We start from the raw sequence: 27,031 nt of genomic DNA on the forward strand, positions 1-27,031 counted from the left end.
TTGAACTTAATGCACCTTTCCTGTCATTATACTAATACATGGTTGTGCAGTTTAACAAAACACAAACAGGCCAAATCTCGGATGCAGAAATAGGTAAAAGATGCAGGACGGTAGTGCAAGGACAATAAAACACATGCTGGGATGCACAGACAATAACAGTACAATAGGCAATACATACAATACGACAAATATACATGAAGGCCTGGGTGTGATTACAGATTACAGAAGCTGTAGTTGCTGTAAAGGGTTTGATGTACCAATTTAAAGGTCTTCACACTCACACTTTCATCTCTACTACAAACATACTTCTTCATGTAACCGAAAGTGGTTCTTCCATGACATACAAACATGACATTTCTGGCTGTGGAGGCCCAATACCCGGGCTTGACAAGCTGCCATTGTTGGGCCCTCAAGCATGGAGCATGGAGCAATGGCTGCCCACCGCTCCAGGCATGTGTGTTCACAGTCACTGTGTGTGTGTGTGTGTTTGATCACTGGTGTGTATGTGTGTGTGTGTGCTCACTGTACAGATGGGTTAAAGGCAAAGGCCAATATCTAATTTCTGTGTCCAACACAAATGGTAAATATGGATGGTGTTGTGGTCTTAAAGCACACAACAGTTAGAGGTGCACGTATTTGTCACTGTACAGCGAAATGTGTCCTCCGCATTTAACCCATCTGGTAGTGAACACACACTCACACACACGTGTTAGGGGCAGTGAGTACACACACACACACCCAGAGCGGTGGGCAGCCAACTCCAGCGCCCGGGGAGCAGAGAGGGTAAAGGGCCTTGCTCAAGGGCCCAACAGTGGCAGCTTGCCGAGCCCGGGAATCGAACCCACAACCCTGTTATCAATATCCTGGCGTTACCAGGGTAAAGACACTGGTAGAGAACTGGTAAAGAAGATGTGTATGTACCTCTAAAGGGTACATACACATATTAGGAATATTTGGCACAAGAACCATGTAAAGCACCTTTATTTTTAAAAGTACAAAAAAAAAGATGCAGGATACAGCCCCTAAAATCTCAGAGTCCTCCCAAAATCATCCAGAGTTTTGCAGAAAGTACACAGGAGCACTCATGATCGTATTTGAGGTGCTCCACAGCCCCCACTGGGCGGCAGGGTGCTCAAGACGCGGGGGGACACGCCCCAGCACGGCGTGGCGCGGCTCTTCCACGTCGCAGCTCGCCGCGGCCCCCGTACGGGTGGAGGCAGCGTGTGTGTGCGAGCAAAGGCCGGGGAAAACATGGCGGCGCCCGTCTTGAGAGTGTCCACCCCGCGGTGGGAGAGAATAGCCCGGCTTCTCGTCTGCCTCTTAGGGATCCTGCTGTCCTTGTACGCGTTTCACGTGGAAAGCGAGAAGTCCAGGGATGCGAATTATCGGGCCATGTGCGACGTGAGCAACTCGATAAGCTGCTCCAAAGTGTTCACCTCCAGGTACGGAGACCGAGACCGAGACCGAGACCGAGACAGCGGCAGCGGCAGTGGCGGTGGCAGCAGCAGCGGCGGCGGCGGCGGCGGCGGCGGCGGCGGCGCGGGGCTGCAGCCACCGCTGTCAGCTCTGTGTTATTTCACGTCCGGGACGGTCAGGACAGCCAGGACGGGGCTGGGTGGGCTAGTTAAAGTGCTGTGTTGGGTGTTGGGTTATTTGGGCGATTATCGAAGTTATCTCAGGGCAGTGAGATTTATTTCTCGGTGAACCAAAGTGGAGAGAGAAGGAGAGCCCTGAAAAACAGCCAGCCAGCTAAAGCGGGATGGAGGGAGCTAAGCTGGCCCGCAGGGCGTCTTATTAATGATGTCTAACGGTTTATAAAACAGGCGAAATCAAGTGTTTTATGTGTTTTTAGGCTTTTAAAACCACAACCGGCAACCCAGCTCACCTACGCCTCCAGTCCGCCTGTATGGCTGTATTACAGCTAGCTCGCTAACTGCTATAGCTATAGGAAATATCCAGCGTTTAGCTACATTTCTAAGCCTGTATTTTTTGTCTTGTTTTAATAGCACGTGTTCGCAGTTAGTGTTGTTTTATTATTAGTAATTCAACCGTGTTTTGTTAATGAAGCCCTTGCTATAAAATGCCCTGGTTATACAGAGCGTTAGCTAGCTGGTTAGCTAGCTAGCTAGCTATATTAGCAATGCGTTAGGCTGCCTACACCGGCGGGCAAATGCGAAGCAGGCGCCCTTTTCATTTTGAAAAATCAGTTTTTATGAACGTACTAAGTTGCTGTTACCTTTGTTTATGTTTTGACATTAAAATAAGTATACTTTTAATTCTGTAAATGCACGCACAGCGAGCGGTTAGTGAGCTAACGTTGCTCCAGCTGGACGATGAGTTAGCGCTGGCTGGCTAGCTGGCTATAGCTAGCTGGCTGTAGCTAACAGCCGCCTGGTAAGCTAGCTAGCTGTCAAGTCGACCCCACTTGAGTCGCACAGGTTTTTATTGAAGCCGCAGCAAAATTGGAAATGGTCTACGGGGTAACATCGAGCCGGGTCTGCCCATGTATGTGTTCGTCGCTCGAAAGCCTCTGAATTTGGGCTCAACCTTTGACACCGATGGGTTCAGGTATGAGTAATTCACTGACGTGGAACTAGGAGGGCGCGTTAGTGGCTAGCCACAGTGAGGTTAATCAGGGGGATCTGCCCGTCTTCAGGCCAGGTTTGACCCCTGACTGTTGGCTGAGGTTGATTGCGAATAGTTAAAGGGAAAATATAGGTTATATAGAAGTCCTCCTGACATCTACACTGAGCACACGTGTGTTTCCCTGTAATCTTCCACCTAGTGCGGCAACGATGCTCAACTTCGATACGATCTGGATGCATTGATATCCAATACCATTTTCGATATCAAAGGTGGATGAATTAGTTTTTTTTTAAATAAACTTAACAAAAGAAAGCTAACAAAGCATGCAAAGTTTGCATAATTTGTATTTAATATTAATGATTTATTTATTTTTCACATTTTTTACCTTTACTACAATCAGGGCCACCTGTCTGTCTGTCTGTCTGTCTGTCTGTCTGTCTGTTGGTCATTAGGTCAGGTTTGCACTCTCAGTTTGAGGTTGGGATCCCGGTCTGTTGATTTACAGTAAATGCAAATAGTCAAAGTAAATATATAGCTGCTTAAAGTCAGCCTGAAATCCAAATAGGTCCTGTTGATGTTCATGCACTGATGTCACGATGCTGAAATTGTCAACAATAAAAAGGATAGAAAAATATCGATATTCAAAACAGTTTTTGATATCAAAGGCATATAGCATTAAAAAAAAAGATAAACACGTCTTAATAAACATAAGATAATAAAATAATTGATTTCCAATGCATTTATCACCCGTCAAGACCATCAGTCTTCTGTTTGCCTGGATGAAGAGCAGCTTTTCTCGACATCCTCAGTCTTATTTTTAAATCCAGGCATTTGCTTGTCTTTCGTTTTGCAATCTGGTGTCGACAGGAGGAGGATGGGTTTCCTCCTGATCTGAGGGAGTTTTTGCTGCCACTGTTCCCATTGATTTGCTCACTTGCAAAGGCCTTAATTAGATGCTTTAAGGTAACTTGACTGTAGCATAGCTGTTGTTCACACTTGCGTCTCTTAACCTACGAATAGGTCTTTTAATGAGACACTTTCTCTTGAAATAATTCATATTTTAATTAGTATCCAAAACTAAATATATATAAAAATAAATGTTCTGAGCGTTTAGGACACTAGAATCTCTCTACAGCTGCGGTGTGTTATTAATTTAGCTAATGTTAGATAGATAGTAGTGAGATATTAACTATTCCAGCTGATGTTAGATGGGTTCAGAAACACTACAAATGTTTATTGGACAAGTTCATCTGTGGACACACTGTCCATTAAGGAGAAATTGCCCTGTGTGGAAGACCTGGAGTCCTCAGCTGAACCTGTAGAAAGGGGGCGTGTATAGTACTGTAAAGGTGTCCTCTGACTTATAGTAGTAATAGTGGCGCCCTATTTTTGGTGCTATATAGAACCGATTTCCCATTATAGAGACAACCTCTAACCAGACGAAGACCTATTTAAGCATTCAAGTGGTTCTTTGGGTTTTCATGGTTCTCTATGGAACTGCGGTCTTTAGCAAAGAAGAAAAGCTGTACACTAATTCAGTTTAAATGTGGATTCAGTCAAGGTGTGTAACAAACTCTTACAAGTCACACGAGTCTACTGCAGGCTGGGCCCAATTCTCAGGAGCTGTTTTTGTTGTGTGTCCCGGCCTAACTTGTTTTCAGTGATTTTTTTTAAAAGCCCTTGGGAAATAAAAAGAAAGAAGTTTAGTTGAGCGGAGAGTCATGAGAATAGACCTGCTGATGCACACTGTTTCATAGATCACACACATGCGTAGATCCTGCTTTTACACCACTCTGAAGGACACCTCATGTTTAAGGAAGTACTATATGTGCTCCTAGATGAAAAAGTATTATTGTAATATATTATTATGTTGATCTTATGGTTTTGTCTGTTGGAGCCATCAGTCTGTGGTTATGGCCTTGGTCAGAGATTGCAAGTACTTCGTCAAGGCCGAAGTACTTGTGCATGAGCTCTTGATGTGTGGTGATAGGTGATCATCTGCATAGGCAAGCACCCCATGTGACTGCCTGACTTGGTATTAATAGTGTTTCTCTTCCTGGCACACATTTTATTGAGATTCTGTCTTTTATAGAAGTAGATCTATTCTAATGGTCCTAGTCTGCTGTTAGGTGGCATGTTTATAAAGCTGTGATGTATTGATTTGCTGGGCAGTGTAGGTTAAATGATGGGTAGCATGATGTTTTTCAATAGATCAGTGTATTCCTTTGGGCTGGCCTAAATTATTTGAATTTGTTTGTTACATTGGAGCTAACTTTTACTTTTTAATTCTTTTTTTACTTTTTAATTTTTTTTCATTATTATTATTATTTTTAATTAACCTTTATTAGTCTTGCTTTAATTTAGTTCTTGTTTCTCCTTTTGTTTATAGTGTTGTATGACAGTAAGTCCTGTAGTGGTATCAGGTAACCCTTTTTGCTCAGACATGTGTTTACTAGGGATGCACTGATGCAACGTTTTCCTTTCCGATACCAAATCAATTCTTAAGTGCTTTTTTTAATGTGAGAATTGACATTTCTTGCTCCCAAGCTCCCCTTTCTGTCAGAAAGTGAATTTCGTGCTTTGAGGTGTTACTAAAGGACATGCTTTACACATGCATTTTTGGACAAGCTGCGAGATACAGAACCGTCACTGAAAGTGAAAAGCATATGGACTGAGGCGGTAGAGTAATATTACAGGATTATTAATTTTACACGAATATGACTCCGGTTATGCAGCGTTGCACAGTTCTCACAAGCGTTGTCTTTCCTTCTTTACGAGAGTGTGGTTAGCCTCACGCTGAGCCTGGCGTAGCAACAATTACTGCTCAATTCTCCCTGTTACAGTCAGTGGAGCATCACATTGATTTTGAAGCTGATATTATAAGGTACAAGGTCTACATAGTGTCGTAGTCTAAACTAGAAAATTACTTGCTAGAACAAGTTTGTTAATATTCAGAGAATATTAAATTATAACTGGTCTAAAACAGTCCTCCGCAGCACTAACGCTGTAACACATGTAGGCAGTACGTGTGAAACTGGCCTCAACCTACGAACACTTGTGGCTTGTTTTCCCATCACCAAGGACTAACACTCCACACTTCACCTTTCTCAGCCGCTCTACACGACTATCTCTCTGTTTAGCTCCTTGTTTGCATTTAGCCTGTGCTTAGTAATTTGCCTTAGCTTGTCAATAGCTTAGCTAAGATTATTTTTGGCCTAGCTGTAGCATAGCTTAGCCCTATTATTGTCTTATTGTTTGCTTTCAGTTGTAGTAGTTAATAAGCTTATTAGTTAGCTACATCTGGAAGCCTAGAGACATGGGCATTCATTTGTTTTTAGCATTAGTTTTGGCCCTTAGTTTTTATTTATTTATTTATTTATTTTTTAAATGAACCATTTAACCATTTCTTAGTCTTACTTTAATTTAGTTCTTGTTTCTCCTTGTTTATAGTGTGGAAGTATTACAGTAAGTCCTGCAGTGGTATCAGATAACCCTTTTTGCTCAGACGTGTTTACTAGGGATGCACCAATACCACGTTTTCCTTTCCGATACCGACTCTGACTTAAATACTCGATAGACGGCTATAAATCCTGATATATAAAGTGGAACACTATACATAAGTTGTCCTTTTTATATCATATATATATAATAAGTCTGAAAGAACAGCATTCACTTGTTGAGTAATTGCACATTTGAAAAGTTTCAGAGCTCTGAAAAAACACAAATTGCCACAATGCAGAAACATGTGCAAGCAGGAAACATAATCGTTCTAAGCTTCACCAAACAGCTTTTAATTGGTGTTTAAAAGTCACACTTCAGAGCAGTGAAAAAAATGCCAGTTTATAATCAAATAGTGCTTATGCAGCAATTTCATGTTCAAATATGTCAAACGTCTCTCTGTAAAAAGGTACTAAACTTTCTGTAGTCCTTTAAACAAGCTGCTTAAACTCAACGTTTGCTTTCAGAACCAAAAAATAACCACAGGGGTCTTAGGTGATCCAAAGGATCGCTGGTTCGAATCCCAGTCATGCTGCTAGCCATCGGTAGCAGAGTCCCAGAGAGAGCACAATTGGCCTTGCTTTCTCCAGGGTGGGTGGATGACACTCTCCCCAATGCCTAATGCCAGGTGTTGGCTAGAGGGGTGTAAAGCTCCTCAGCATTGAGCTGTGGAGCAGTGGAACTGTGCTTTCTGAATGGATGGTGCTCCATCCAATGCTTTTGGGATGAGTTTGGAAGTTGAGTATGAGGTGGGCTGGTCCTGACCTCTCGAACTCTCTTGTTGATGAATGCAATCAAATCCTTACAGCGATGCTCCAAAGTCTAGTATAAATAAACAGTAGAGACAGTTACTTCTAGAAATGCCCTTGATTTCATAAGAAACAATGAATGCTGTTGTTCCTTTTAGACACATGGAAAGCGAAGATGTGAAAAAGGGATGTTTTGCAGAAAGAAGCAGCATCTGCGTTGTTTGCTAGCATTGACCAGGCCTCAGTCACGCTTTTTAGCCTTGCAGGAAACGCCGATAAAGTGTCGTAAGAGTCTTACAGAGGAAAATAACCACACAGACTGCAAGACCAGCTCTGTCTGACCAGTCCTGTGAGATTTTGCTTGTCCAGCGTTACTTAACCATACATTCCAAATGCAAAGATATGATTCAGGCTTCTGATAAGCAGGTCTGGGTTCTTTCTCAGTGAGAATGAATTGAGGTGGGAAGCTGATACAGCTTCTGTTAGGTGTGATATGTGTTGCTGGACGTCATTTCCTGCTGACCTGAAACCAGCGCCTGTTTTCCGTTGACGTTAAGTTTAAGCTGGTACTAAGTTATCACAAAAAGGCAGCCTCTGTCTGGAGTGTGGCCACATTAATAAAGCTTAAAAGGGCAACCTTATTTACCTTATTTACTACCTACCTTTCTTTGGAACCATTGAACAAACCTTGTGTTTCAGAAACTTTGCACAGCTCTGTCCATTTTCTACAGCGTGGTTCTTTTTCCGCTGTTAAACAGGGGAGGAATTCTTTGGGGTTTTATAGTGGAATGACCGGAGAGTCCTGGAAACCTACTCTGCAGGCTGCCACGTCTGTTTTAATAGGCTGTTACCTGAACAATTGTAGGACCAGTTTCTTTAATTAACTAGTCACAGATTACTAATTATTGTGCCAAGCAGTAGTGCCTTATGTGATTTGCAGGGATGCACCAGTCTGGGTTTTTCAGTTCCGATACTGATACATAAACTTTGCATATCGCTCGATACTCAAAACCGATCCGATAGAACTGCTGAATTAATAAACCGTATACCTCACCATGTGGGAGAGACTTAAGGCACCTGGATTGACTTAAACATTACTTAATATAATATAACAAATTAACACGGAGGTAAACGTACTAAATTGCCATTTGTCATTTATTTATTTGCACATTTAGTGCAGTCTCACATCAGCTAATTAAAGTGAAAGGATCTGTTCTGGATTGGCCTTATTATCCGATAACCAACCCAGCTAATTTTGTTAATATCGGGACTGATATCCGATCCTAATATCGGATCAGTGCATCCCTAGTGATTTGTCCGTCCGTCCCAACCCCCCCCCCCCCCCCCCCCTTTTTATATATTTTTTATTTGTTTTAACTTAAATCCCTGTCACTGTTTCATAATGTTAAAGGAAATGCTGAACAGTTATCAAACGACACAAAGGAAAAGACAGACAATTGGCAGGAATACAGTAAGGCACGACAGACGCCCGTTGGCAGGGATTAAAAGGGAAAAATCACTCCCTTGAAACAGGGACACGTGGGAGCTGTGAAGATGTAGCTGTCATTAATGTGACAAGCTTCTTCATGTGGACCATATCAGTTTTTGCTTGATTGCTCATGAAAACAAAAGGAGCAGTGGGATTGAACAACCTGCTGATGCTGAAAATGTAGGTGGCATAAATTTGCCCGGGTCTCTGTGCGAGCTGTCAGTGTTCATGTTTTGTTTATGTCATGAATGTAATGAGATGATTTGATTATTAGTGCCTACTCTGTGTCCCAGGCAACTCCCACTCAGGTGAGCTTGAAGCTGAAATGCAGGAGACTGATTAGGCCTGTCGTAATCTGCTCTGACAGAGATAGGACTCATTGCAGTGGCACCATGTGCCATATAGATTGAATTCAGTATCCTAAGAGTGTAAAGTCCACCTTAACAATGCGGTGGTGTGATCGTCTTGCGCCAGGGAACCCTGATGCACTGGTTACATCAGCCTATAGACTTTGGAAAGGCTGATTGTAGCATGGCTGTTGCATCCATTTGCCATCTTTTGTGAACACCACTGGTAATAATCGGTTGATATTCAAGGCCATGCATATGCTTGCACCCTATCGGAGTAAAGTGAAAGGGCTTGTGTTGTGCCCTGAGAGTGTAATGCCCCTCAGAGCGTCTCTCATTTATCAGGTTATGTGGAAATCCCTGCCAGTGACTGAAACCAGGCCTATTATTCATCTGTTCTTAACGAAGAGTGCATGACCTCGATTTCCACATCAGCATTTAACCTCTCCGTGGCAGTGAACACACTCGCTTGTGAATAGGGCAGGGAGAACACCGACATCCAGCCCGGCTGAGGTGTGCAGCCACTTTAGTGTCTGGGGAGCAGTTTGGGGCCTTAAGGTGAAAGTCCCCTAAGCCGTGAGTGTTGAGGAAGGAGAAAGTGCTGTTCTTTTACTCCCACCTCCACTTCCTGCTAGTCGAGGAAATCGAACCAGCTACTTTGCAGCTCCTGACTCCACTTCTCAAACCTTAAGGCCACAGCTGTCTGTTTCTCTTCCTCCAACAATTCAAGAATAAGTCATTATAAATTCTATTCAGTTAAATTCAGTTTTATTTCTTTAGTGGAGGAGCTGTGTTTTTGGGGCCGATACGATTGTCGAGCGTCTTTCAGCACATTCGGTTGATTGCTGATACCGATGCCACGAGGTGCTGGATGCCACAATAACCTTCCAAGGCAAATTGGTAGGGAATCATTATGCAGGGATCTGTAACGCTCTGTCTCTCAAGATGAAATGTACTTTACTTTCTGGAATGAACCACATTTAAACACTGTCGATCTGAGAACCTGCTGCGAGAGTCTGTGAACTCCCATGCAGAACTGCATTGTGGAGGTCCGAGCATTACATTTTAGGCATTTAGCAGATGCTCTTCTCCAAAGTGACGTACAAAAGTGCTTCACTGTTTACTCAGAAAATACCCTTAGCTAGTTTGGGTGGACTAGGATCCAAAGATGCATCTAAGCTTAAATACTGCTAAACACAAAGGTCAGTATGGAGACCGTAGTACTCTGCTTGGAAGAGGTGGGTCTTCACTGTGTTTGAGGACAGCAAGCGACTCTGCCGTTCGGACACCCAGGGGAAGTTTGTTCCACCACTTAGGTGTCAGGACAGCGACAAATCTGGATGCTTGACTTCTGTGGATCTTAACGGATGGTGGGTCGAGCCGAGCTGGACTTGAAGCTTAAAGGGCTCTTGGCACAGAACGGCTTTTGACCAAGTTATCCGGTTAGTTGTGTTACAAGTCTTTACTGTGGTTCCTTACAAGGCAGAGTTAGTTTTACACATTTTATATATATTTGAGCTTGAGTCATATATGGCAAAACAGTCAGTGACTCTTCTGCAGCTGTGAATGAGGTCCGTATTTTCCTTTAGTGGTTGAGTTAGGAACTGCAGGGCCTGTAACTGAGTGTCCACGCACAACGCAGCAGCAACTTGCAAAAAATGGATCATATGATCTGACCAGCTCTCCAGATCATCTTGAAATGTTGGCAGATCACACATTTGGGCTGAATAATCGGCTGATACAGATACATAGACTATCGATCCTTCCTTTGTGGTAATAGGGGTTTGTTTTGTAAGAGGGTGGCGTGGCAGACGTTTAAAAAGTTATGTTCTTTTTTTTTGGGGGGGGTCCTAAATCTGTCCTAAATCAGTCTGTATAGTGTAATTAGATCTCTGTAGATTATTTCAAACTGTTTTAAATATAGTTTTTGTTTTATGTTTTTCTTATATTGAGATCCACTTGCAATGTTTGTATGGCTTTATGTCCCTGTAATTCTGTAATCCATCCCTTAGAACTAAACAGGCTGTTTTGGTTACTGCACCTTAAAGATAGATATAAGATAATGTCCTGATTGGCTGTCCTCCGTTTTAAAAGCTGATACAGTCCTTAGAACTGCAGTTGACCAAATTCATGTATGTAAACAAGGGGCTTTAGGACATTTCCAGGTGACAATAAGCTGATGTGAGCATTCTAGGACCGCTAAAATTTCGTCATCTTTGGGTGGCTCTGAATAACACTCATCTGCCTACTATTCTTTCTCTCTCTCTCTTTCTTTCTTTCTCTGTCTTGTCTATCACAGTAATGTGGCATAACTGCAAACGTCAATACAAAACATGATTAATACTGTCACACTACAACATGTGTCCTGTGTTAACTGTAGCTAACTGGTGTGATTTCTATAGCGTGTGTTCTGAACGGGCTCTTCAGTGCTGGTTTAAAAACAGAAAGAGGTGAGCGGTTCTCCTGCTGGTAAAACGGAGCGTTTCCGTGATCGTTTTAGAAAGGTTCAGATATTATGATCTGTTTTCATGTTCCACTGTAAAATAGCTCCACACTGCGGACTCTCACTCTTATTTATTTTCTGAGAATGTCCACACGGCTGCCGGCTCGGGATCATGTCCATTAATGGTGCCTTGAGGACACCAGATGGCTCTCTAAACACTGTGATTAAATCAAAGACTCAGCACTGAATTTGGGATTAAAGTAGCTGGTGCCCGATGCATTAAAATATGCCTCACATTAGAGGATCACGATTGGGACAGCTCTAATTTTTGATAACAAAAGACACCAAAAATCAACTTACATCTTGACTTGAGCACTGTTGTGTATTAAACCTGAAAATGGGCATTTCTTTGCCCCACTCGTAGCTTGGAAGAGTAGAATTGACCTTGCTCGTTGCATTTCACTGCATCTCAGTCTTGTGAAACCTCTCAGCCGTTGCTGTGAAGGAACCTGTTTGTGGATCATGAAGCAGTATGGATAGGTCAGTTCTCGCTCTTCAGTGCTGGACGTGATGCTGCTCATCAAGTCATACTCAATTCATTACGCTGTGTTGATATGAGACACTGTAATGTCCTTTTTCATTAGAAATGTAATCTCACACAGTTATTGGGGTTAAAGGTAACCTCTGTATTGCCAGAGGGAAGACTTTGTTCTATTTGCATGATTAAATTCCACTGTTTTGATCATTATTTTGTCTCGCAGTCTCTCTTTATTTAGGGCAAAGCCTCTTCTGTACTCTGCTTTCTGTTCCCTAGAGATGTTCCCATACAGACCGTGATTGGTGTTAACGTTTACATCAGATAACTTGATGAACTTGAGTTATTTCTCCTCAGTAAATCAACCTGACTTTCTCCTTTTTTTTTTTTCTCTCCTCTCTGTAGATGGGGTCGAGGATTTGGATTGTTGGGATCCATCTTTGGAAACAACAGTGCAATAAACCAGCCAAACAGTGTCTACGGAATTTTCTTTTATGTCTTTCAGCTGTTATTGGGTAAGAACCTGACCTCATGGACAGCCACTGATAAACGTTGCCAAATAGCTGACTTTTCAGGGATGTGCTATGTTCGAGTGGGAGTTGCCAACCATCCTGGCTTGATCTAGGATCAGCTGTCTCTGTGCCAACCCAGACATTGACCCCTATAATAACTGGCCTCAGGCTGACATAAAATGGAACAAGTTTAAAGGGGAGTGCCACCGATTTTTTTTCGGTGGCACTGGTCTGTGTGAATTAGTTGCTGAGATGGTGGATATAAATCTTTTTATTCAGGTTGTTTTTATGTGAAAAGGTGTATTGTATAGATGCTGGTGGTGGTGATGGGAACCAAGCATTGTGAAAACTGCAGCAAATTATTTACTATGCAAAAAAAAAAGCATTAGAACTGCAGGGTTTCTGAGTTGATGGGGAAAAAATTGGTATAACTGGCAAAATTGGCTTTCTTTGAGTACTATTGTTCACGCAGTCAAACTGTACGTTTGAAAAAGCTCAAAACGTCTGGTGTCAAGCAGTATATTCATGACTGTTTCAGGTAATAGCTCTCTGTGATGTAGCTTTTATCACCACTGTGAGCAGATCCGTTTCTCTAGAACTGAGCGTTTCCCACCAAAACCACTCTGAATGACCTTACATTTAAACGGTTCAATTGAAAAGTAGGTTTACCCTTTAAAAGGCCTAATAAATAAATTTTAAGGCTTACTGGCCTGCACTACAAGCTTGGAGTCTGTGTCCTTTACAACCATTTTTTTTAGTTGGTGATGAATATGTACATTGAATTGGTTCTGTAGTCAGAATGATGAACAGATAAACAGCATCAGGGATCATGATCTCATAAAATCAATATTCAGAATGCCTCATTGTAAAACTGGCAATTATAGGTTTGTAAAAAGATAACAGCAGTATGTTTTTTTTAAATATTAATTCTAAAGTAATTAATTCATTTATTATTATTATTATTATTGCATATTGAATTTCGTTAAATACAATTAAAATGGCAAAATACCATTTGGTGTGGTGTTGGCAGTATAGGAATCTATATTAGGCCTGTGCCCAGTGACAGTTAATGGAATTTCCACAATAACAGTCCCCAATGATGGCTTAATTCCCTTACCGCCAGTATAAAATATGTAATGCAAACCATACTAAGACTAAAACACGCCAGTGGAGCTGCACTAGTTGAATATGCATAATGCTACTACAAAAACATGCTTGTGGCACTGTGCGCGTTTCAGGACGTCCTCGGACCACTCAATTTCAGCTCTCGTGATGAGGCGTAGTATTGTGTGAATTTCACAATTCCATTCTTTAAAACTAGATTAATAATGGTTTTGTGGCCAGCAGACCAGAAGTCCCATAATCTGGTTCAGCTGTCTCCTACATAGAACAAAAGATGCCTCTATTAATAACAGCAGAATTAATAAAATTAATAAAATCAGTATAATGCATACAAGCAAGATTAATCACAGTGTAAAGAAAACGTAGTAATTTTTCAAATTATTGCCACAACTGTATGAGTGACTAGCGCATCACAGCATTTTTCCCCAGGCTTGATTTCCTGTCGTGCAGAATGGGAGTCACTGTGATGCATATAGGGGTCATCTTTTATTAGGGCGGCAGTGGACGCTCGGTTTCCTTAAGGCCTAGTGATTGGCTGACCATATTGGCCTGAAGGGAAAGTACATGGCAGAGGTGTCTTTAATATCCTGGCACAGGAAAGATGACCACAGATTGTGTGTGTGTGTGTGTGTGTGTGTGTGTGTGTGTGTGTGTGGAGACAGCCCGTGGATGGGTGGGGTGTCATCCGAAGCTTTTGTTCTTGATATCACGATATACTTCAAATCTGTCCATGTTGCTGCATTTTAGCCTTTAACCCTTTAACCTTCCACCGTCATACCTACATACCAGAGCCCAACCTTAAACATTAGGGTTAAATGGGTTGCTGAATAATAGGTGTGCAGTTTTAGGGGTTAGTCACTTGAGTATTAACCCCTAAAAGTCCAGTATAAATACATGGTTATGTACTCTTTACATTTTAGATTTTCACACTGAACGTCAGTTTCAGTTTATTTCAGTGTAGAGAAATCACAGCAGTTTAGCCAAATGAGTTGCAGTTTCACCAGAACAGCAGTTCTGGTTTCACAAGCTCCACTATGCTGTTGCCTTGATCTTTTGCTTTATTTGATGTTCAGCTGTTTGAGTGTGTTACTGATCTGTGCATCTTTACTGTATTCAGTGTTACTACATATACACACAAATCCTTCCTAACTTTCAATGAATACAAATGTAAAAAAAAATGTATTCCATTTCATTTTGGAGCATTTCTATTGGTCCGTTCCTCAGTAATTTTTGGCACAATGTAAAGAACAAGTTCCAGATTCATATTATGTCAAAATGTGACAAATGCAGAAAATGAAGCAAGTGTTTTGTGCCAGACAGCAAATACATTAATGTATTATCCTTACATTACAATACTATCTAATGTTAAAAATACATGGTTATGATGTCACCTTTTTAAGTTGATACGGTCATGTAAAAAAATGAGGACATCCCAAGAAATTTTTTTTTTAAGTATTTCATCATATGGACATTTGACCTTCATGTTCAACAATGTTGAGATGGAGGTGAAATAATTAAACAGATACAACTGAATAAATATCCTTTAATAATCCTCAGTAAAATATATAATTAATAGGAATACAATTTTCTTGTGAGGGGGAAAAAGTTAAAACACCCTCACATTTATTTCTACTTTAAAAGTCTTCATTTAGAATCAGGTCGAGCACATCAGCTGCAGATTAGATCAGCTGTGGTTGGAGAGGACTCTGGAGGAGTCTGTCTTATTGAAACCTCAGACATTTAGTCTGGGTCGCTCTTTGATTGTTTGAAGTAAGTGGTGTAGATCATCACCATGGCTAGATAAAAAGAGCTCTCCGAGTCTGGGAAGGGGTTAATAAATATCCCAGAACAATTAGAAATTAGCCGTTCCACTGTCCACAACATTTACGAGTGGAGAACATTTTACCCTAAATCTACTGCAAACATGTTTAGATCAGGCTGTCCAAGCAAATTCAGCCCCAGAGCAGACCACAAGACCTCACTGCTAATAACTGTGAATCCTAAAGGGTTAAACATGGTGTTCCCCAAACGGTTTTGTACATTGTCGGCTGTTTTGTGGGAGGTTCACAATTGTCTAACTGTCATATTAATTGTGCGGCTTTGTTCTTCTCCGGTAATGGTGTCAACCCCCCTTCTGTGCTCCCATTCCTGCTGTATGCCTCATCGTCTTTCACACACTTTGTTTGTCCCTCTTGCTCTCGCACTCTCTCTCGCTCACTCACTCACACACACACACACACAAGCGCACACACACACATCCCCTGAGAACTGTGTGGCGTTTGCTGACTCAACCTCTCCCTGCTTGCAGCCTTGGCTGGTTGATTGGCCTCCAAGTTGCCAAGACCTTGTGTCTCTAATACACCACACAACCGCCCCTTTCTCTTCACTGTCCTAGACGGCCTGATTTGACTAACGCAGCGGCAGTTACGTTCAAACCGTAGTGTACAAGCAGTATAACGGCACAATTTCATAGCTACTGTCCTGTACATCCACAGCAGACCGAGGTTCCAGAACACATAGAGGATGTAATAGGATGCGGTATTGGATGTGGGTCGTAATCTGAACACACCGAGGCTGTAAAATCAGGGTGTGGAGTGGGTTGTCTGATCTGCCTTCCGCTCACCGCTTCATCTCATCATGGTTGGCACACTGTAGTGGATTGCTCGCTTCCGTTGTCAAACACAAGAGGCCTGTTTGCGCACTTGCTGAACTTATTGGCTCTTATCTCGGCAGACGGAAGAAGGCTATTCAGCGGCTGTTATCAATTTGTTCTGCAACCATTTAGAGAAAATAACCACGGTATAGTCCATAGGAGACTGTTTGGAAGGAATTCTGCTAAATTCAGTGGTGGAGATGCTGACAAAGTCCTCCAGTGAGTTCATGTGAACTGGTACAGTGTAGAAAAACAAACTGAATGATCTGATGACTGTTCCAAACTGGAGGTGTAAGAACATGTTGAGTATTGCAATATTCTATTCTGCAAAACTAAATCGATTCTCAAAACATTTGCCTGAAAACAAACAACCAAAAAAAAAAAACACCCCAAAAACCATTCACTCGACTTTGAGCTCTAAGATAAGAGGTTTATCCTTTAAACATGTGATTTGAGACTCCGTTAGCTGGAACAGGGTCTGTGCTGTGGTGTTTAGCCTGCTAGCTAATTTATCTAAGCCTAGATAGCCGGCTATCCAAGCACAGTCTTTCGTTTTGCCTTTGTTAGTCCCAGCACCAGTTTTTATTGTCAACACTTGTGTCAGTGGCTCAGCAGTTAGTCAACAGCAGCTAATCTGGGCTGTCTGATACTTGTCCGTCTGAGAAGACTAACTTGGCCTCCATAAAACCATATACTGCTGTAATATTTTGGGACGATATGAAAAGGTGGATACTGCCTAAGCTTGGTACAGGATATGTGCAGTTTCACTCAAGCACAGGCGTCCATCTTTGGTTGTGGATCTTTTGATGGGCAGTGTATTTTATATCTGTGTTTTGGCACCCTTGTTTTGTCCTTTGTCTGTCCTTGATGCCGTTTCATTACGTGTGTGTGTGTGTGTGTGTGTGCTGTCTGTCCCTCTTGCTCATAATGAAATTTCACAACTATGAATAGCACTGCTCTGCCAGAACATGTGGCAAACGTCCTCCATCCTGAAGCACGTTGCTCCTTAAAGGAGAACAGTGGAGTAAGGGGGCTACAGTGACTCAGGGCAGTGGCGAGTGGGTTGAAGGTCAAGGTTCAGCCCCCTCGGCCGCTGCGGCCACGTTCCGATGCTGTGGAGTAGTTCTGCAGCTAAGTTATGTCTGTAATCCATTAATCTGTCAGCTACTGTTCGATTAACAGACTAAATAAACCATCTCACTTTAATGCACATTCAGTCATTCACAGTTCCATATGTGTAACATGTCGTTCCTTCCTTTGTGGGACGTCGAATCAGTAGAAGCCCCTAGTGCTTTCTGATTGGGCCTTCGTGTAAATGAAGGTGTTACAAAAGGGGATTTGAGCAAGGGATTTTGTTTAAGCTCCATGAGGAACCGTTTTTGTCAACAAGCCTTTAAACTGAGAGAACCTGTACATCAACCCTTAGCATTTCACTATAAAGTTAAACACATATGTCAGTCATGCATCTAGCTTTTAAAATTAGTCTGATCGAACCCTCTGATGTAGCAGATCCCTGATCATTTATGATCCATACAGACCCCCACCCCCTTTCCCCCGTTTCACAGACTTGTTGATGCCCTGTGTGTGAAAGGCCTCTTTTTCTTCAAAGGTGTTTAATTAGGTGCTAGACTTGAGTCTGGGCAGTGTAAGCCATCATGTTTGACGTTGTTTACAAGCAGGTGGCTATAAATCTTTCTGCCCCTGGAAAAGGTTTGGTATCACCTTGCATCCCCCTTAAAGCAGCATTATGTAGCAATCGTACCTTAAATTAACAGCTTGAGATGCACGGTGCTGCTTGAAGTTTAACCCTGCTAAGATCTAGAATAGTGAAGATTGAGGAAAAGCATCTGGAGAGCTGGTGTGAGAGGGAATGGCTGTGCATTTCAGAAGCTATGTTTCCATCAACCTTTTGCACAAATTGCAAGTATTTCCTGCTAAGGACTGTTGTCGTTTAAAGGAATACTTAGGCATCAAACAAAGTGTCATGATGCATCGCTGACCCCTGATGCAGTCAGTCAGCCACATGTGCCTCTTTAGTATGCAACAGGCAATTTACCTGCCTAATGTTGCTAACAAACACTGGATTTAGACGGTCACCAATATCATCTCTGTGGATACGCACCCAAAACTGTCTCTCAACCAGCTCAAAACATCGCTATTGGTTTGACGCAGACAAATGGATGTAGTTTAGAATATGTACGTTTAGAGTATGACTTCCTTTAGTCTCTAAACCTGAAAAGAAACTTCTCTCCGGAGCTGAATGGAGTCTCCGTTTCAGCCTAAATGTTAAAATGAGGCCTGTCTCTGCTGTTTCACTTTATTATTGTGTGTGTTTTTGTTCCTTTCAGTGTTTAGCAGTGCTATCCTAGAATCTCCTGTTGTATCAAACCTGTCTTGGCTAATCGACTGCATCATGTTCATTAGATTTGATCATTTTTTCCCTTAAACTACTACTTTTAAGAATTTGATATAAATTTTTTTTTTTAAAAGTGACTTGTAATTTCATACTTTTTATATCTTGCTTATGTTTGGTCTTTGTAATTTACCCCATAACCTACTGCATTATAGAGCTGTGTAAGCTCCTCTCATTTAAAATGATGAAACATGGCAGGGTTCCTCGAGGGGTATGTCGCAAAGCAGAATTTCTCAGTTTATCCAGATAACTTGAAAACAAATTAAAGCCTGACCAGTAGGGAAGGATCTGATGGATATTGCTCTGATACAGTCCATAACTTGAGGCTTACGTCATCTGGTTTAGTGAGAAATCCTGCTTTGTAATCTTTGAGTGTTCTCTCACCTCTCTGCCATTTTTTTTTTTGTTTGTTTGTTACAAGAAGTCATGTGCAGGATTTTGCAATATTTCAGGTACCTTCGAACAGTTTATCTCCTGAAACTGAGACGTCCCACCTCTACCGGAGTCTCCCACACATTTGTGCCATCTAATGTCGCAAATTATGTACAGTATCCCATCCCAGTCCTAAAATATTTTACTGTCCCATACAAATAAACTTGCCTAGCCTAGCACATGCAGAACACAGCACCTTTCATACACAGTTCCAACTCAAAGTGCTTTACATAAGGAATAATTACAAATAAAGAACAAATGTATGTATATTTAGCAGATAGACGATTAAACATAATGAGAATAGGTAATTGGTCTAATCATTGCACTGAGATGGGAGGGGGATGTCTGAAAATGGAATAAGATCTGTTTTGTTTATGGATACATTATGATATGTAATGTTAACACAGTTCAAAATCTTAATCAAATTAGCCAACAATATAAAGTAATAAAGCCCCCCCACCCCCATTAGTCATTTGGATGTTTGTTGTTTCTGCTATAACAGCTCCGTTTGTGTGTGACAGGTATGACCGTGAGCGCAATGGCTGCCCTGATCCTCATGACCACGTCCATCGTGTCAGTGATGGGCTCGCTGTACCTGGCCTACATCCTGTACTTCGTCCTGAAAGACTTCTGCATCATCTGCATCACCACATATGCACTGAACTTCATTCTGCTCGTCCTCAACTACAAGCGACTGGTGTACTTGAACGAGGCCTGGAAGCAGCAGCTCCAAGCCAAGCAGGACTAAAACCATCAACAACTACAAAAAAAAAAAGAAAAGGAAAAAAAGAAAAAGAAACGTGAAACAAACGAGAAAAGAAATGTGACCTCTGAACGTTTTGACTTGCCACCAGGAGACCTTGCTTCCAAACAAATGTTTATTCTGCCGTGTATGTCTCAATAAATTACAGAGATAGGAAAAAAAAAAACAAGAAAACACACAAGCCGAAGAAAGTTTAAAGTCCTAGGGGCCACTGATCACGGGTTCATTCGCGCTGACGAAGGAAGGATTCAAAGCAGGAGAGAAAGATTTTGTCTGTTTTGTTTTTGTTTGTTTGTTTGTTTTTTCTTTTTCGTTGTTCTGTGGTTTCTCACCCCGTGAAATGAATGCGATCGTGAGTTGGGGCCAGGATGACAGAAGTCTCACAAAAAAAAAAAGTAAAAAACACTCGCAGGGAAAATCAACTACGAATACGGGCGGAGGAGGACGTCCTGTGAAGAAAACGGAAAAACAAGTGGGGAACGGAAGTGTTCGAAAAGGAGTAGGACTTTTCAAATGGTGCTTACTTGAATCCAGCGGGAAAGTTCCTGTAGACCTGAGCTGTACACAGAACTGAATTATGGGCTTTCTAGAGAATAAAAGTGCATGATCATGAGGTTTATGTACGGTTCACAGAATAATTCCATTCTAAAAAAAACAAAAACACATAAAAAGGGGGTAACGGTGTGAATAAATTGTATGTTTTTTATGTTTACAGTACGTTTATTCACTTTCTTTTTTTTGTTTGTTTGTTTTTTGGAAAGAGGACCACTAATTTTAAAACGTATGAGAGAATGCGAGGCGTTTGTATGTAGATCAGATTCACTATTTTCATGTTTTTATGTTTTGCAGTTCTGTAGCTAGAGCGGCTTGTGTTCACCTTTCCAGACTAGTTTGAACGTTAGCGTCGGAAGTGAGCGGAAAAAGAAAGTGGACGAAGTGCGGGCTACGTATCGCTGGGCGAGGACGAACAAATGAAAACTTCTGAGGTTGTACTAATCGAGTCGAGCGGCTTCATCTCGAGTTGTGTTGTAAATCTGTACCGAACACTCAGCGTTCCAGACCAAGCCCCCACCCCCCCCCACCCATTTAATGCTGTTAGGTTTCATAGACTATTCCAGCACTGTCATTTATTTCATTTTTAGGGTTTCTTTTTGTTTTTCTGGTTTTGTTTTGTTTTGTTTTGTTTCCTGTTCAGAGTTTTTTTTAGTCCGAGGTCAGGCTCAGTGTTTTCTATGGGAGGAGAAAGAAACTTTCCACCCCACTGTAAGGACAAGGCAAAATGAACACTTCACTGTCTGTAAGGCCGGGCGTCAGTTTGTCCACTCCCCACTCTGCTCTGGACGGCGCGTGGGACAAGCATCCTCTTCTGTACTCTTTTGTAAATAACTCCTGTATGTAAGCATTCCTGATCACACAGTAACATTTAATAATGTGCCTAAAATATGAATTTCTCTTTTTTCTGTTTTGGTCTTTTACTCAAACTGTGTTGTACTTCACTCTGTCCCTCCTTTCTTGAGCGTTGTTTTCTATTCCAGTTGTTTTTGTTTGTTTGTTTGTTTGCCCCCCCTTTAGCCTGCAACATGTGTCAACTGTCGTTCTTTCTTTTTCAGGCCCTCTCAGTCCCATTCAAGGCTCTTGTATAAAAGAACCCACATGCTTACAACTAGACGCTGAGCAATGCGTTTGTAAAGCAGGCGAGAATGTTTTGTTATTTATTGTCTTTAAAATCAATTTGCCCACATTTATGATTGCTGCTGTATTACTCCTTTACAGTCTGTTAGGGTGGACCCGATCTACTGTAACCCCCTACACTACCTGCTGTGTGTATGTACAGTCTTGTCTTGGATGTCCAAACTGCATTCCCCCCTGCTCTAGTCCCACTCAGCCACTACCTCTCAGTATTTCCCCACATTGGGTCTCCTGTCCAAAGGCCCTGTAGTACACAGTGCGATCAGGCAGGTCCCATGAGCCAGTTAAACCACCCTGTTCCACCGCCCCTTCTCTTCTCCCTAACTGGTGAATACAGCGTGTCCCTGAATGTCGGTGGCGAGGCGCATCATGTTTGGGAGCAAAGTACAGCGTGTGGTGTTTTTGTGTCTGTGAGTATGGTACTGTTTAAACGAATGCTTGTTGTTAAAAGTTCTTGTTCATCTGAGTTTCTTAACGGGTGTCAATTTTTGCTGATTATCCCACCCCCCACCCCCACCAGAAAGTATAGCTTAAAGCAGGGGTGGGTAACTGGGGCCTGTGTCTGGCACAGTTTGCTAATTTCCCTGATCTAGCAGACCTACTAAACCTGGCGATTAATCAGGGAAAGCACACAACTGTGCAGGAATCCAGCCCTCCAGGACTGGAGTTGCCCATCCCTGGCTTAAAGGAATACTGCTGCATTTTCTGACCTAATCATGGTCCCATGCACCTGTATATGGTTTGTTGCCACAGACTACTCAGTGGGCACAGGCGGTTTTCTGTGATGCCATAGACCAGTGGTCTTCAACCCTTCACCTGGAGAACTACCTTTCCACAAGTTTCACCTCCAACCCAAATCTACCACACTTTGTTCTTTTAATTAAGCCATTAATTAAAGTCATTAATTAGATGACGAGGTAAATTGAGGTTGGAGCTAAAGTCGGCAGATAGGTAGATCTCCACGTTAAGGGCTGGACACCACTGCCGTTGTAGAACCACATTGATTTTCTTGAGGAAGTAGCCCTTAGACTCTTACTTCTGGCCACCCATATGGTCTGTATATCTGCCCAATCCCTGAACCGTAGGGATAAGTAATGCTGAAGCAAGAAAGGTGGACCTTCTAAGGACCTTCTTAAAAAAAAACTCAGTATATGGTTTAATAAATATAGTATAATGGTCATTCTTCAGGGCTTACCCCAGCTCCCTACTTGTAGGTGTTTTAATATTTGGAATGACTTGCTTCTATTGGACAGAAAATACACACAACCCATTTGCAGGTCATCATGAAAATCTAGAGGTTTTAATTGTACACGGTTGACAACTGATTGTAATTAAATTGGTCTGGTCCAGTTGTTCTCCAGTTGTTCTCCGGTCCTCATGAACCCCCTGCTTGTCCAAAATACTGATCTATCTTTATGTATTGGGTTGGAGTAAACGTCTGTACTGCATATAGGTCCCAGAAGACCAGTTTTAGAAGTTCTCTGGTTGGCGTCATTCCAACAACTGAACATGAGCTAATGGTCTGTAGATTACTAAGTTCTTGCGATATTAAAAATAATTAAGTAATTATCCCACAGTGCATCTCTTTGGTGCCGTTCTGCCACACAGTTTCAGAAATATGAGCAAGAACATCATCACAAGAACGTCAAACAACTGCCTGTGACTTTAAATATGACAGATAGCCACACGCTCTTGGTCTTCTTGAGTGCTTGTGCACTTTGGTTAATTTCGGAAATGCATCACTAGGGGTTTTCTGTTCTTTTTTTAAGCACAGTCTGTGAACAGTGCCCAACATCAAGAGCCATGGCAGGTTTAAAACCACTGCAGTATTCCTTTAAACTTGTGACTACAGGAAGACCACCTTCCTGTAATCATACATTTCACTAGACCAGTTTCCTGTTAGAACAAGGGTATATCCATCATGCCATCACAGCGTTGGAGTGTTTGAGCTGTTACATTATGGGAATTGTCTCTTATGTACCTGGCAACAGCTCAGCTCAACACACCAACCTGAGCTATGGTTGAACATGTGATGTTCTTTACGATTGACCATAAAAGCAGTCTGTCCTTAATGTAGTTCGGCTTCAGGCACTGAGCATGTAGTAGGCTTGAGTTTACTTCAGTCACATTGGCTCAAGTGTCAAATATCTCCTACACTTGCCAGTGTAACGTGTTACCCTTGCAAGCGTTGCTTGTGACTAGCTTTACTGATAAGGATTTTGTGAAACAGGACCCTTGGTGGCCTTTCTTCTGGCGTTGCTGATCTTTTCCTGGTCTTCATTGTAATGTGATGATGTTTTTATTTATTTTCCATCATTGGAGAGCAGTGATGTCAACACACACGCACACAAAAGAAGTCCTAATCAACCCAGCTGCAGGTCACCATGAAGATCTAGACGTTTGTACTTAGTTGATCTCTAGCAAGTTCCAACTGAGTGTAGTTACATCGGTCTAGTTCAGTGGTTCTCACACTTGTCCTCAGGGACCCCCTGCTGGTCCAAAGCATAGATCCATCTATGTATTGTGTTGGGTTGGAGCAAAATCTGGACCATGTGGAGGTCCCTGAAGACTGGTTTGAGAACCACTGGACTGGTTGAGGGTGCCAACCCAGGGACCATCGCTCCAACAATCTTCATGTCTTTGGATCAACTCCTCACGATGTAAAGAAGGTTCATAATGGAACAACCCAAAAATTAAAAAAGGGGAAAGAAAACATGGTTGCATCATCTGATTCATAATCCACTGAAAGTGCCTTCCGTTTGTCCGCTGGGCCTTCAGCAGATTAGACTGACCGGTGCAGCCTCAACTTATGCAACGAGGGGCTGCAGTTGTTGGAACGCCCACCTGCCTTCCTGAGGGCCAGTTAAGAAAGAGCTTGGTGATCCCTTAACACCTGCAACATTGTTCTCTGTGGATGCTGTGGGTCATAGCGTTCACCCTACTATTTACAACCATGTAAAGTGCACCCATGCTCACTCCTCTCCCAAACAGACGGTTGCTTTTATACGTGTTTTTAATAACTCACCCCTCCCCCACCCAGCCCTCCACCCTCCAATATACTGTTCTTTTGTGTAAACCCTGTAGAGGCCATGTCCATGTTTGTGAAATATCTCCAATGGCACACGCTGATCTAGGATAAGGTACACTTTATGGACACCCCTTCTAACAAATGCAATCAGCTACGATGAGCTCCACCCATTGTTGACGCAGATGTGCAAATGCATACACATACATATACACAGCTTTTCTAGTCTCTGCAGAGATGTTTCATGTGGGCTAGAGGGGTATAAAGCACCCAGCATTGAGCTGTGGAGCAGTGGAAGAGCTGCGTTATCTGGAATGATGGATGGTGCTCCATCCAGTACTTTTGGGATGAGTTGGGGTTGAGGTGGGATGATGATCATCCAACAACCTGACCTCACAACCACTCTTGTGGCTGAATGCAATCAAATCAAATCCTCACAGCAATGCTTTAAAATGTAGTAAAAAGCCTTCTTTCCTGGACAGTAGAAACAGTTACTCCAACAAAAGCAGGATCAACTCTTTTTATTATCTTTATTTCAGAAAAAAATGTGAAGGAATTAGCAGGTGTCCCAATACTTTTGTCCATATGGTGTACCTCCTTGTCCGTGTGTCGTATCTGTTAGGAGGTGATGAGCGAAAACTGATCCTAGACCAGCGCTTTTCACTTCAAGACGTTTTGAGAGGTGCAGCCTTGAATCTGAGAGGGAAGCTGAGAATGTTGAGGTAACTGATGGAGGCCGATGTTACGAGCCCTTCTTAGATGTATAGACTGTTAACGTTTGAGCCTATTTTTAGTAACATGAGAGATGGATGGATGGATGGAGGAATTGTGGGATTCCAGACATCAGTGTCAGTAATTCAAAACTTCTGTTTTGTGGAGAAAATACAAGTGTGTCTAGGTTTGCTTCTGTTTTTGCCAAATCTACAGTGAAAGTATGTTAAAGAGAAAAAAGGAAAAGACAGCTGTATTTTCTTACATGGAAAAAGTGTTACAACGACTGGACCACCACCACAGAAATGCATCCAGCTGACATTTCTTCATTTTTAAAAGTGTCTGGAAATACGCCAGAGCACAGATTCCACCGTGAGCCGTACAAACAGTGTCATTGTTGTGTGGAGTTGGTCTACCATTAAAGCATTCCCTCAGACATCTCAGGCTTCTCATTTGACTTCTCCTCACCTGTGTTGGAAGCAGAGTTAGCTGTTTTATTGTTTTGCCCTTTATGGAGATGAGGCCAGATTTACAAGTGTCTTAACAAAGAATTTTTTTTAACATCAAAGTTAAGATAAGTAGTGTATCTTCAAACATTTTCAACATAAAATAATCTCAAATTTCCTCATTTTAAATTGATATTCTTAAAAAGGCCTGTTCCTAAATATTTCTTAACTTTATAATTGCTAAGCATCGATTTTAGACTGTAAGACCGTAAGAGTTCAGAAGGTCCGTCTCTTAAATCATCAGTGCAGCTGAATTACAGAATTAATGTCTAAATGCACCAGATTATCAGTGGAAATTGTTGTATCAGTGCTGTTAGTTTCTACATAAGGAGAATAATGACTTTCCAGTGTCAGGCCACAGTTTTCATAATTTCCAAAATAGGATTTTCACTTCTAGTTTGATTCTGCTTTTCTTCTGTTTTGCACGGATTTAACTGAATAGGTAATGCTTAATTCACATTAAAACTGTACTTTACTAAGCTGTAAAGGCTACATTAGAAATGGCCTACAGAAGCAAGCAATGAAAATGATCATGATCATTTAAGAGAATATTTGAGAACTTAAAATCAATATCTAACTTAAAATTGTCTTTATTTTTTATTAAAATTTGTTTATTGAGAAATGTCCTAACAGAACGTCCAGGTCAGATTCCTGTCACAGCTCTGCTTTGCTCTGCTGGATCCCATTGTCCTTGTAAACTGAACAAATCCCAATTAATGTCAGAACCTTCATGGAAACTGGAGATGTGGATTTTAAGAAGAAATCTCTTGTTAAGAATGGTTGGTGAATAAGGCCCATTCTTATGACCTGCTTTGTGTTTCTCTAAAGATTCACTCATTTTCTCTTAAGAAAGCTTTTTGTGAATTCGGCCCGTGACCAGGAATGACGTCCACATTAAACATCTGTTAATAAAAACTCTTTCAGATGAAATCAGTAGCATGCTTTCAACAACTCAACCACTAGTTTTAAGCTGGCCTTATGCCAAAAGACTTTTCAAGTGATTTCACAATTTTTTTGTGTTGGAATAAAATGAAGTGAGTCTTGCTAGAGTCGTGGTGCGCTCCTGTCATCTCAATCGTTTGGTGTAAGATTTAGCTCAGGTTTTTTTTTTTGTCTTGACGTTCCGATAAAATCAACCCTGTTTAACATTTACGTTTTTACTCTTGGTGAATGCAAATTGTGATGTGGACATTGTAAATAACCAATAGGTGAGCTCTCATCAGCATCAAACAGGAACATCTCTGGAGGGTAGGTGAGCCATGGATTTTTATTTATTTATTTAGTTTTTGGAAAGCCTTTTTTTCCCCAAACAATCTATTTTTGTAAAAATCCTGCAAGATTTTTAGTCTTTGCAAAATGATCTGTGAGTAATGAGTTGTCTTCAGCTGGGATATTACCATGCTGGTCATACAGCATGGTAATAATCGGAGTACTTAGTACGTGGATGAGGTGCGACCAATCAGGTGCGAGTGATGGAAGAAAGGGAGGAGACGGGGTGGAGGAGGGTGCGACATTAGTTTGAGAGAGTTGGACTGAAAAGCAGGTTATATAAGGGGGC

At 41.8% G+C, this 27,031-nt stretch overlaps 1 protein-coding gene across 1 annotated transcript; it reads left to right on the forward strand.

The window, feature by feature from the left end:
- Positions 1-1,157: 1,157 nt before the first annotated feature.
- On the forward strand, positions 1,158-25,405 carry vkorc1l1 (vitamin K epoxide reductase complex, subunit 1-like 1). The gene is made up of 3 exons (XM_072663807.1): positions 1,158-1,442; positions 12,053-12,162; positions 19,301-25,405. The coding sequence occupies exons 1-3, from the start codon at positions 1,252-1,254 to the stop codon at positions 19,525-19,527; spliced, it is 528 nt and encodes a 175-aa protein (XP_072519908.1). The 5' UTR covers positions 1,158-1,251; the 3' UTR covers positions 19,528-25,405.
- Positions 25,406-27,031: the final 1,626 nt, after the last annotated feature.

This window comes from Salminus brasiliensis, chromosome 1 (assembly GCF_030463535.1).
Source record: "Salminus brasiliensis chromosome 1, fSalBra1.hap2, whole genome shotgun sequence".
NCBI classification, from domain to species: Eukaryota; Metazoa; Chordata; class Actinopteri; order Characiformes; family Bryconidae; genus Salminus; species Salminus brasiliensis.

Excerpts from the sequence above, each read along its gene's own strand:
- vkorc1l1 (XM_072663807.1), top strand. The coding sequence starts at position 1,252 with ATGGCGGCGCCCGTCTTGAGAGTGTCCACCCCGCGGTGGGAGAGAATA. Across the intron at positions 1,443-12,052 it reads TCCAAAGTGTTCACCTCCAG|ATGGGGTCGAGGATTTGGAT; the intron begins GTACGGAGACCG and ends TCCTCTCTGTAG. Across the intron at positions 12,163-19,300 it reads TGTCTTTCAGCTGTTATTGG|GTATGACCGTGAGCGCAATG; the intron begins GTAAGAACCTGA and ends TGTGTGTGACAG.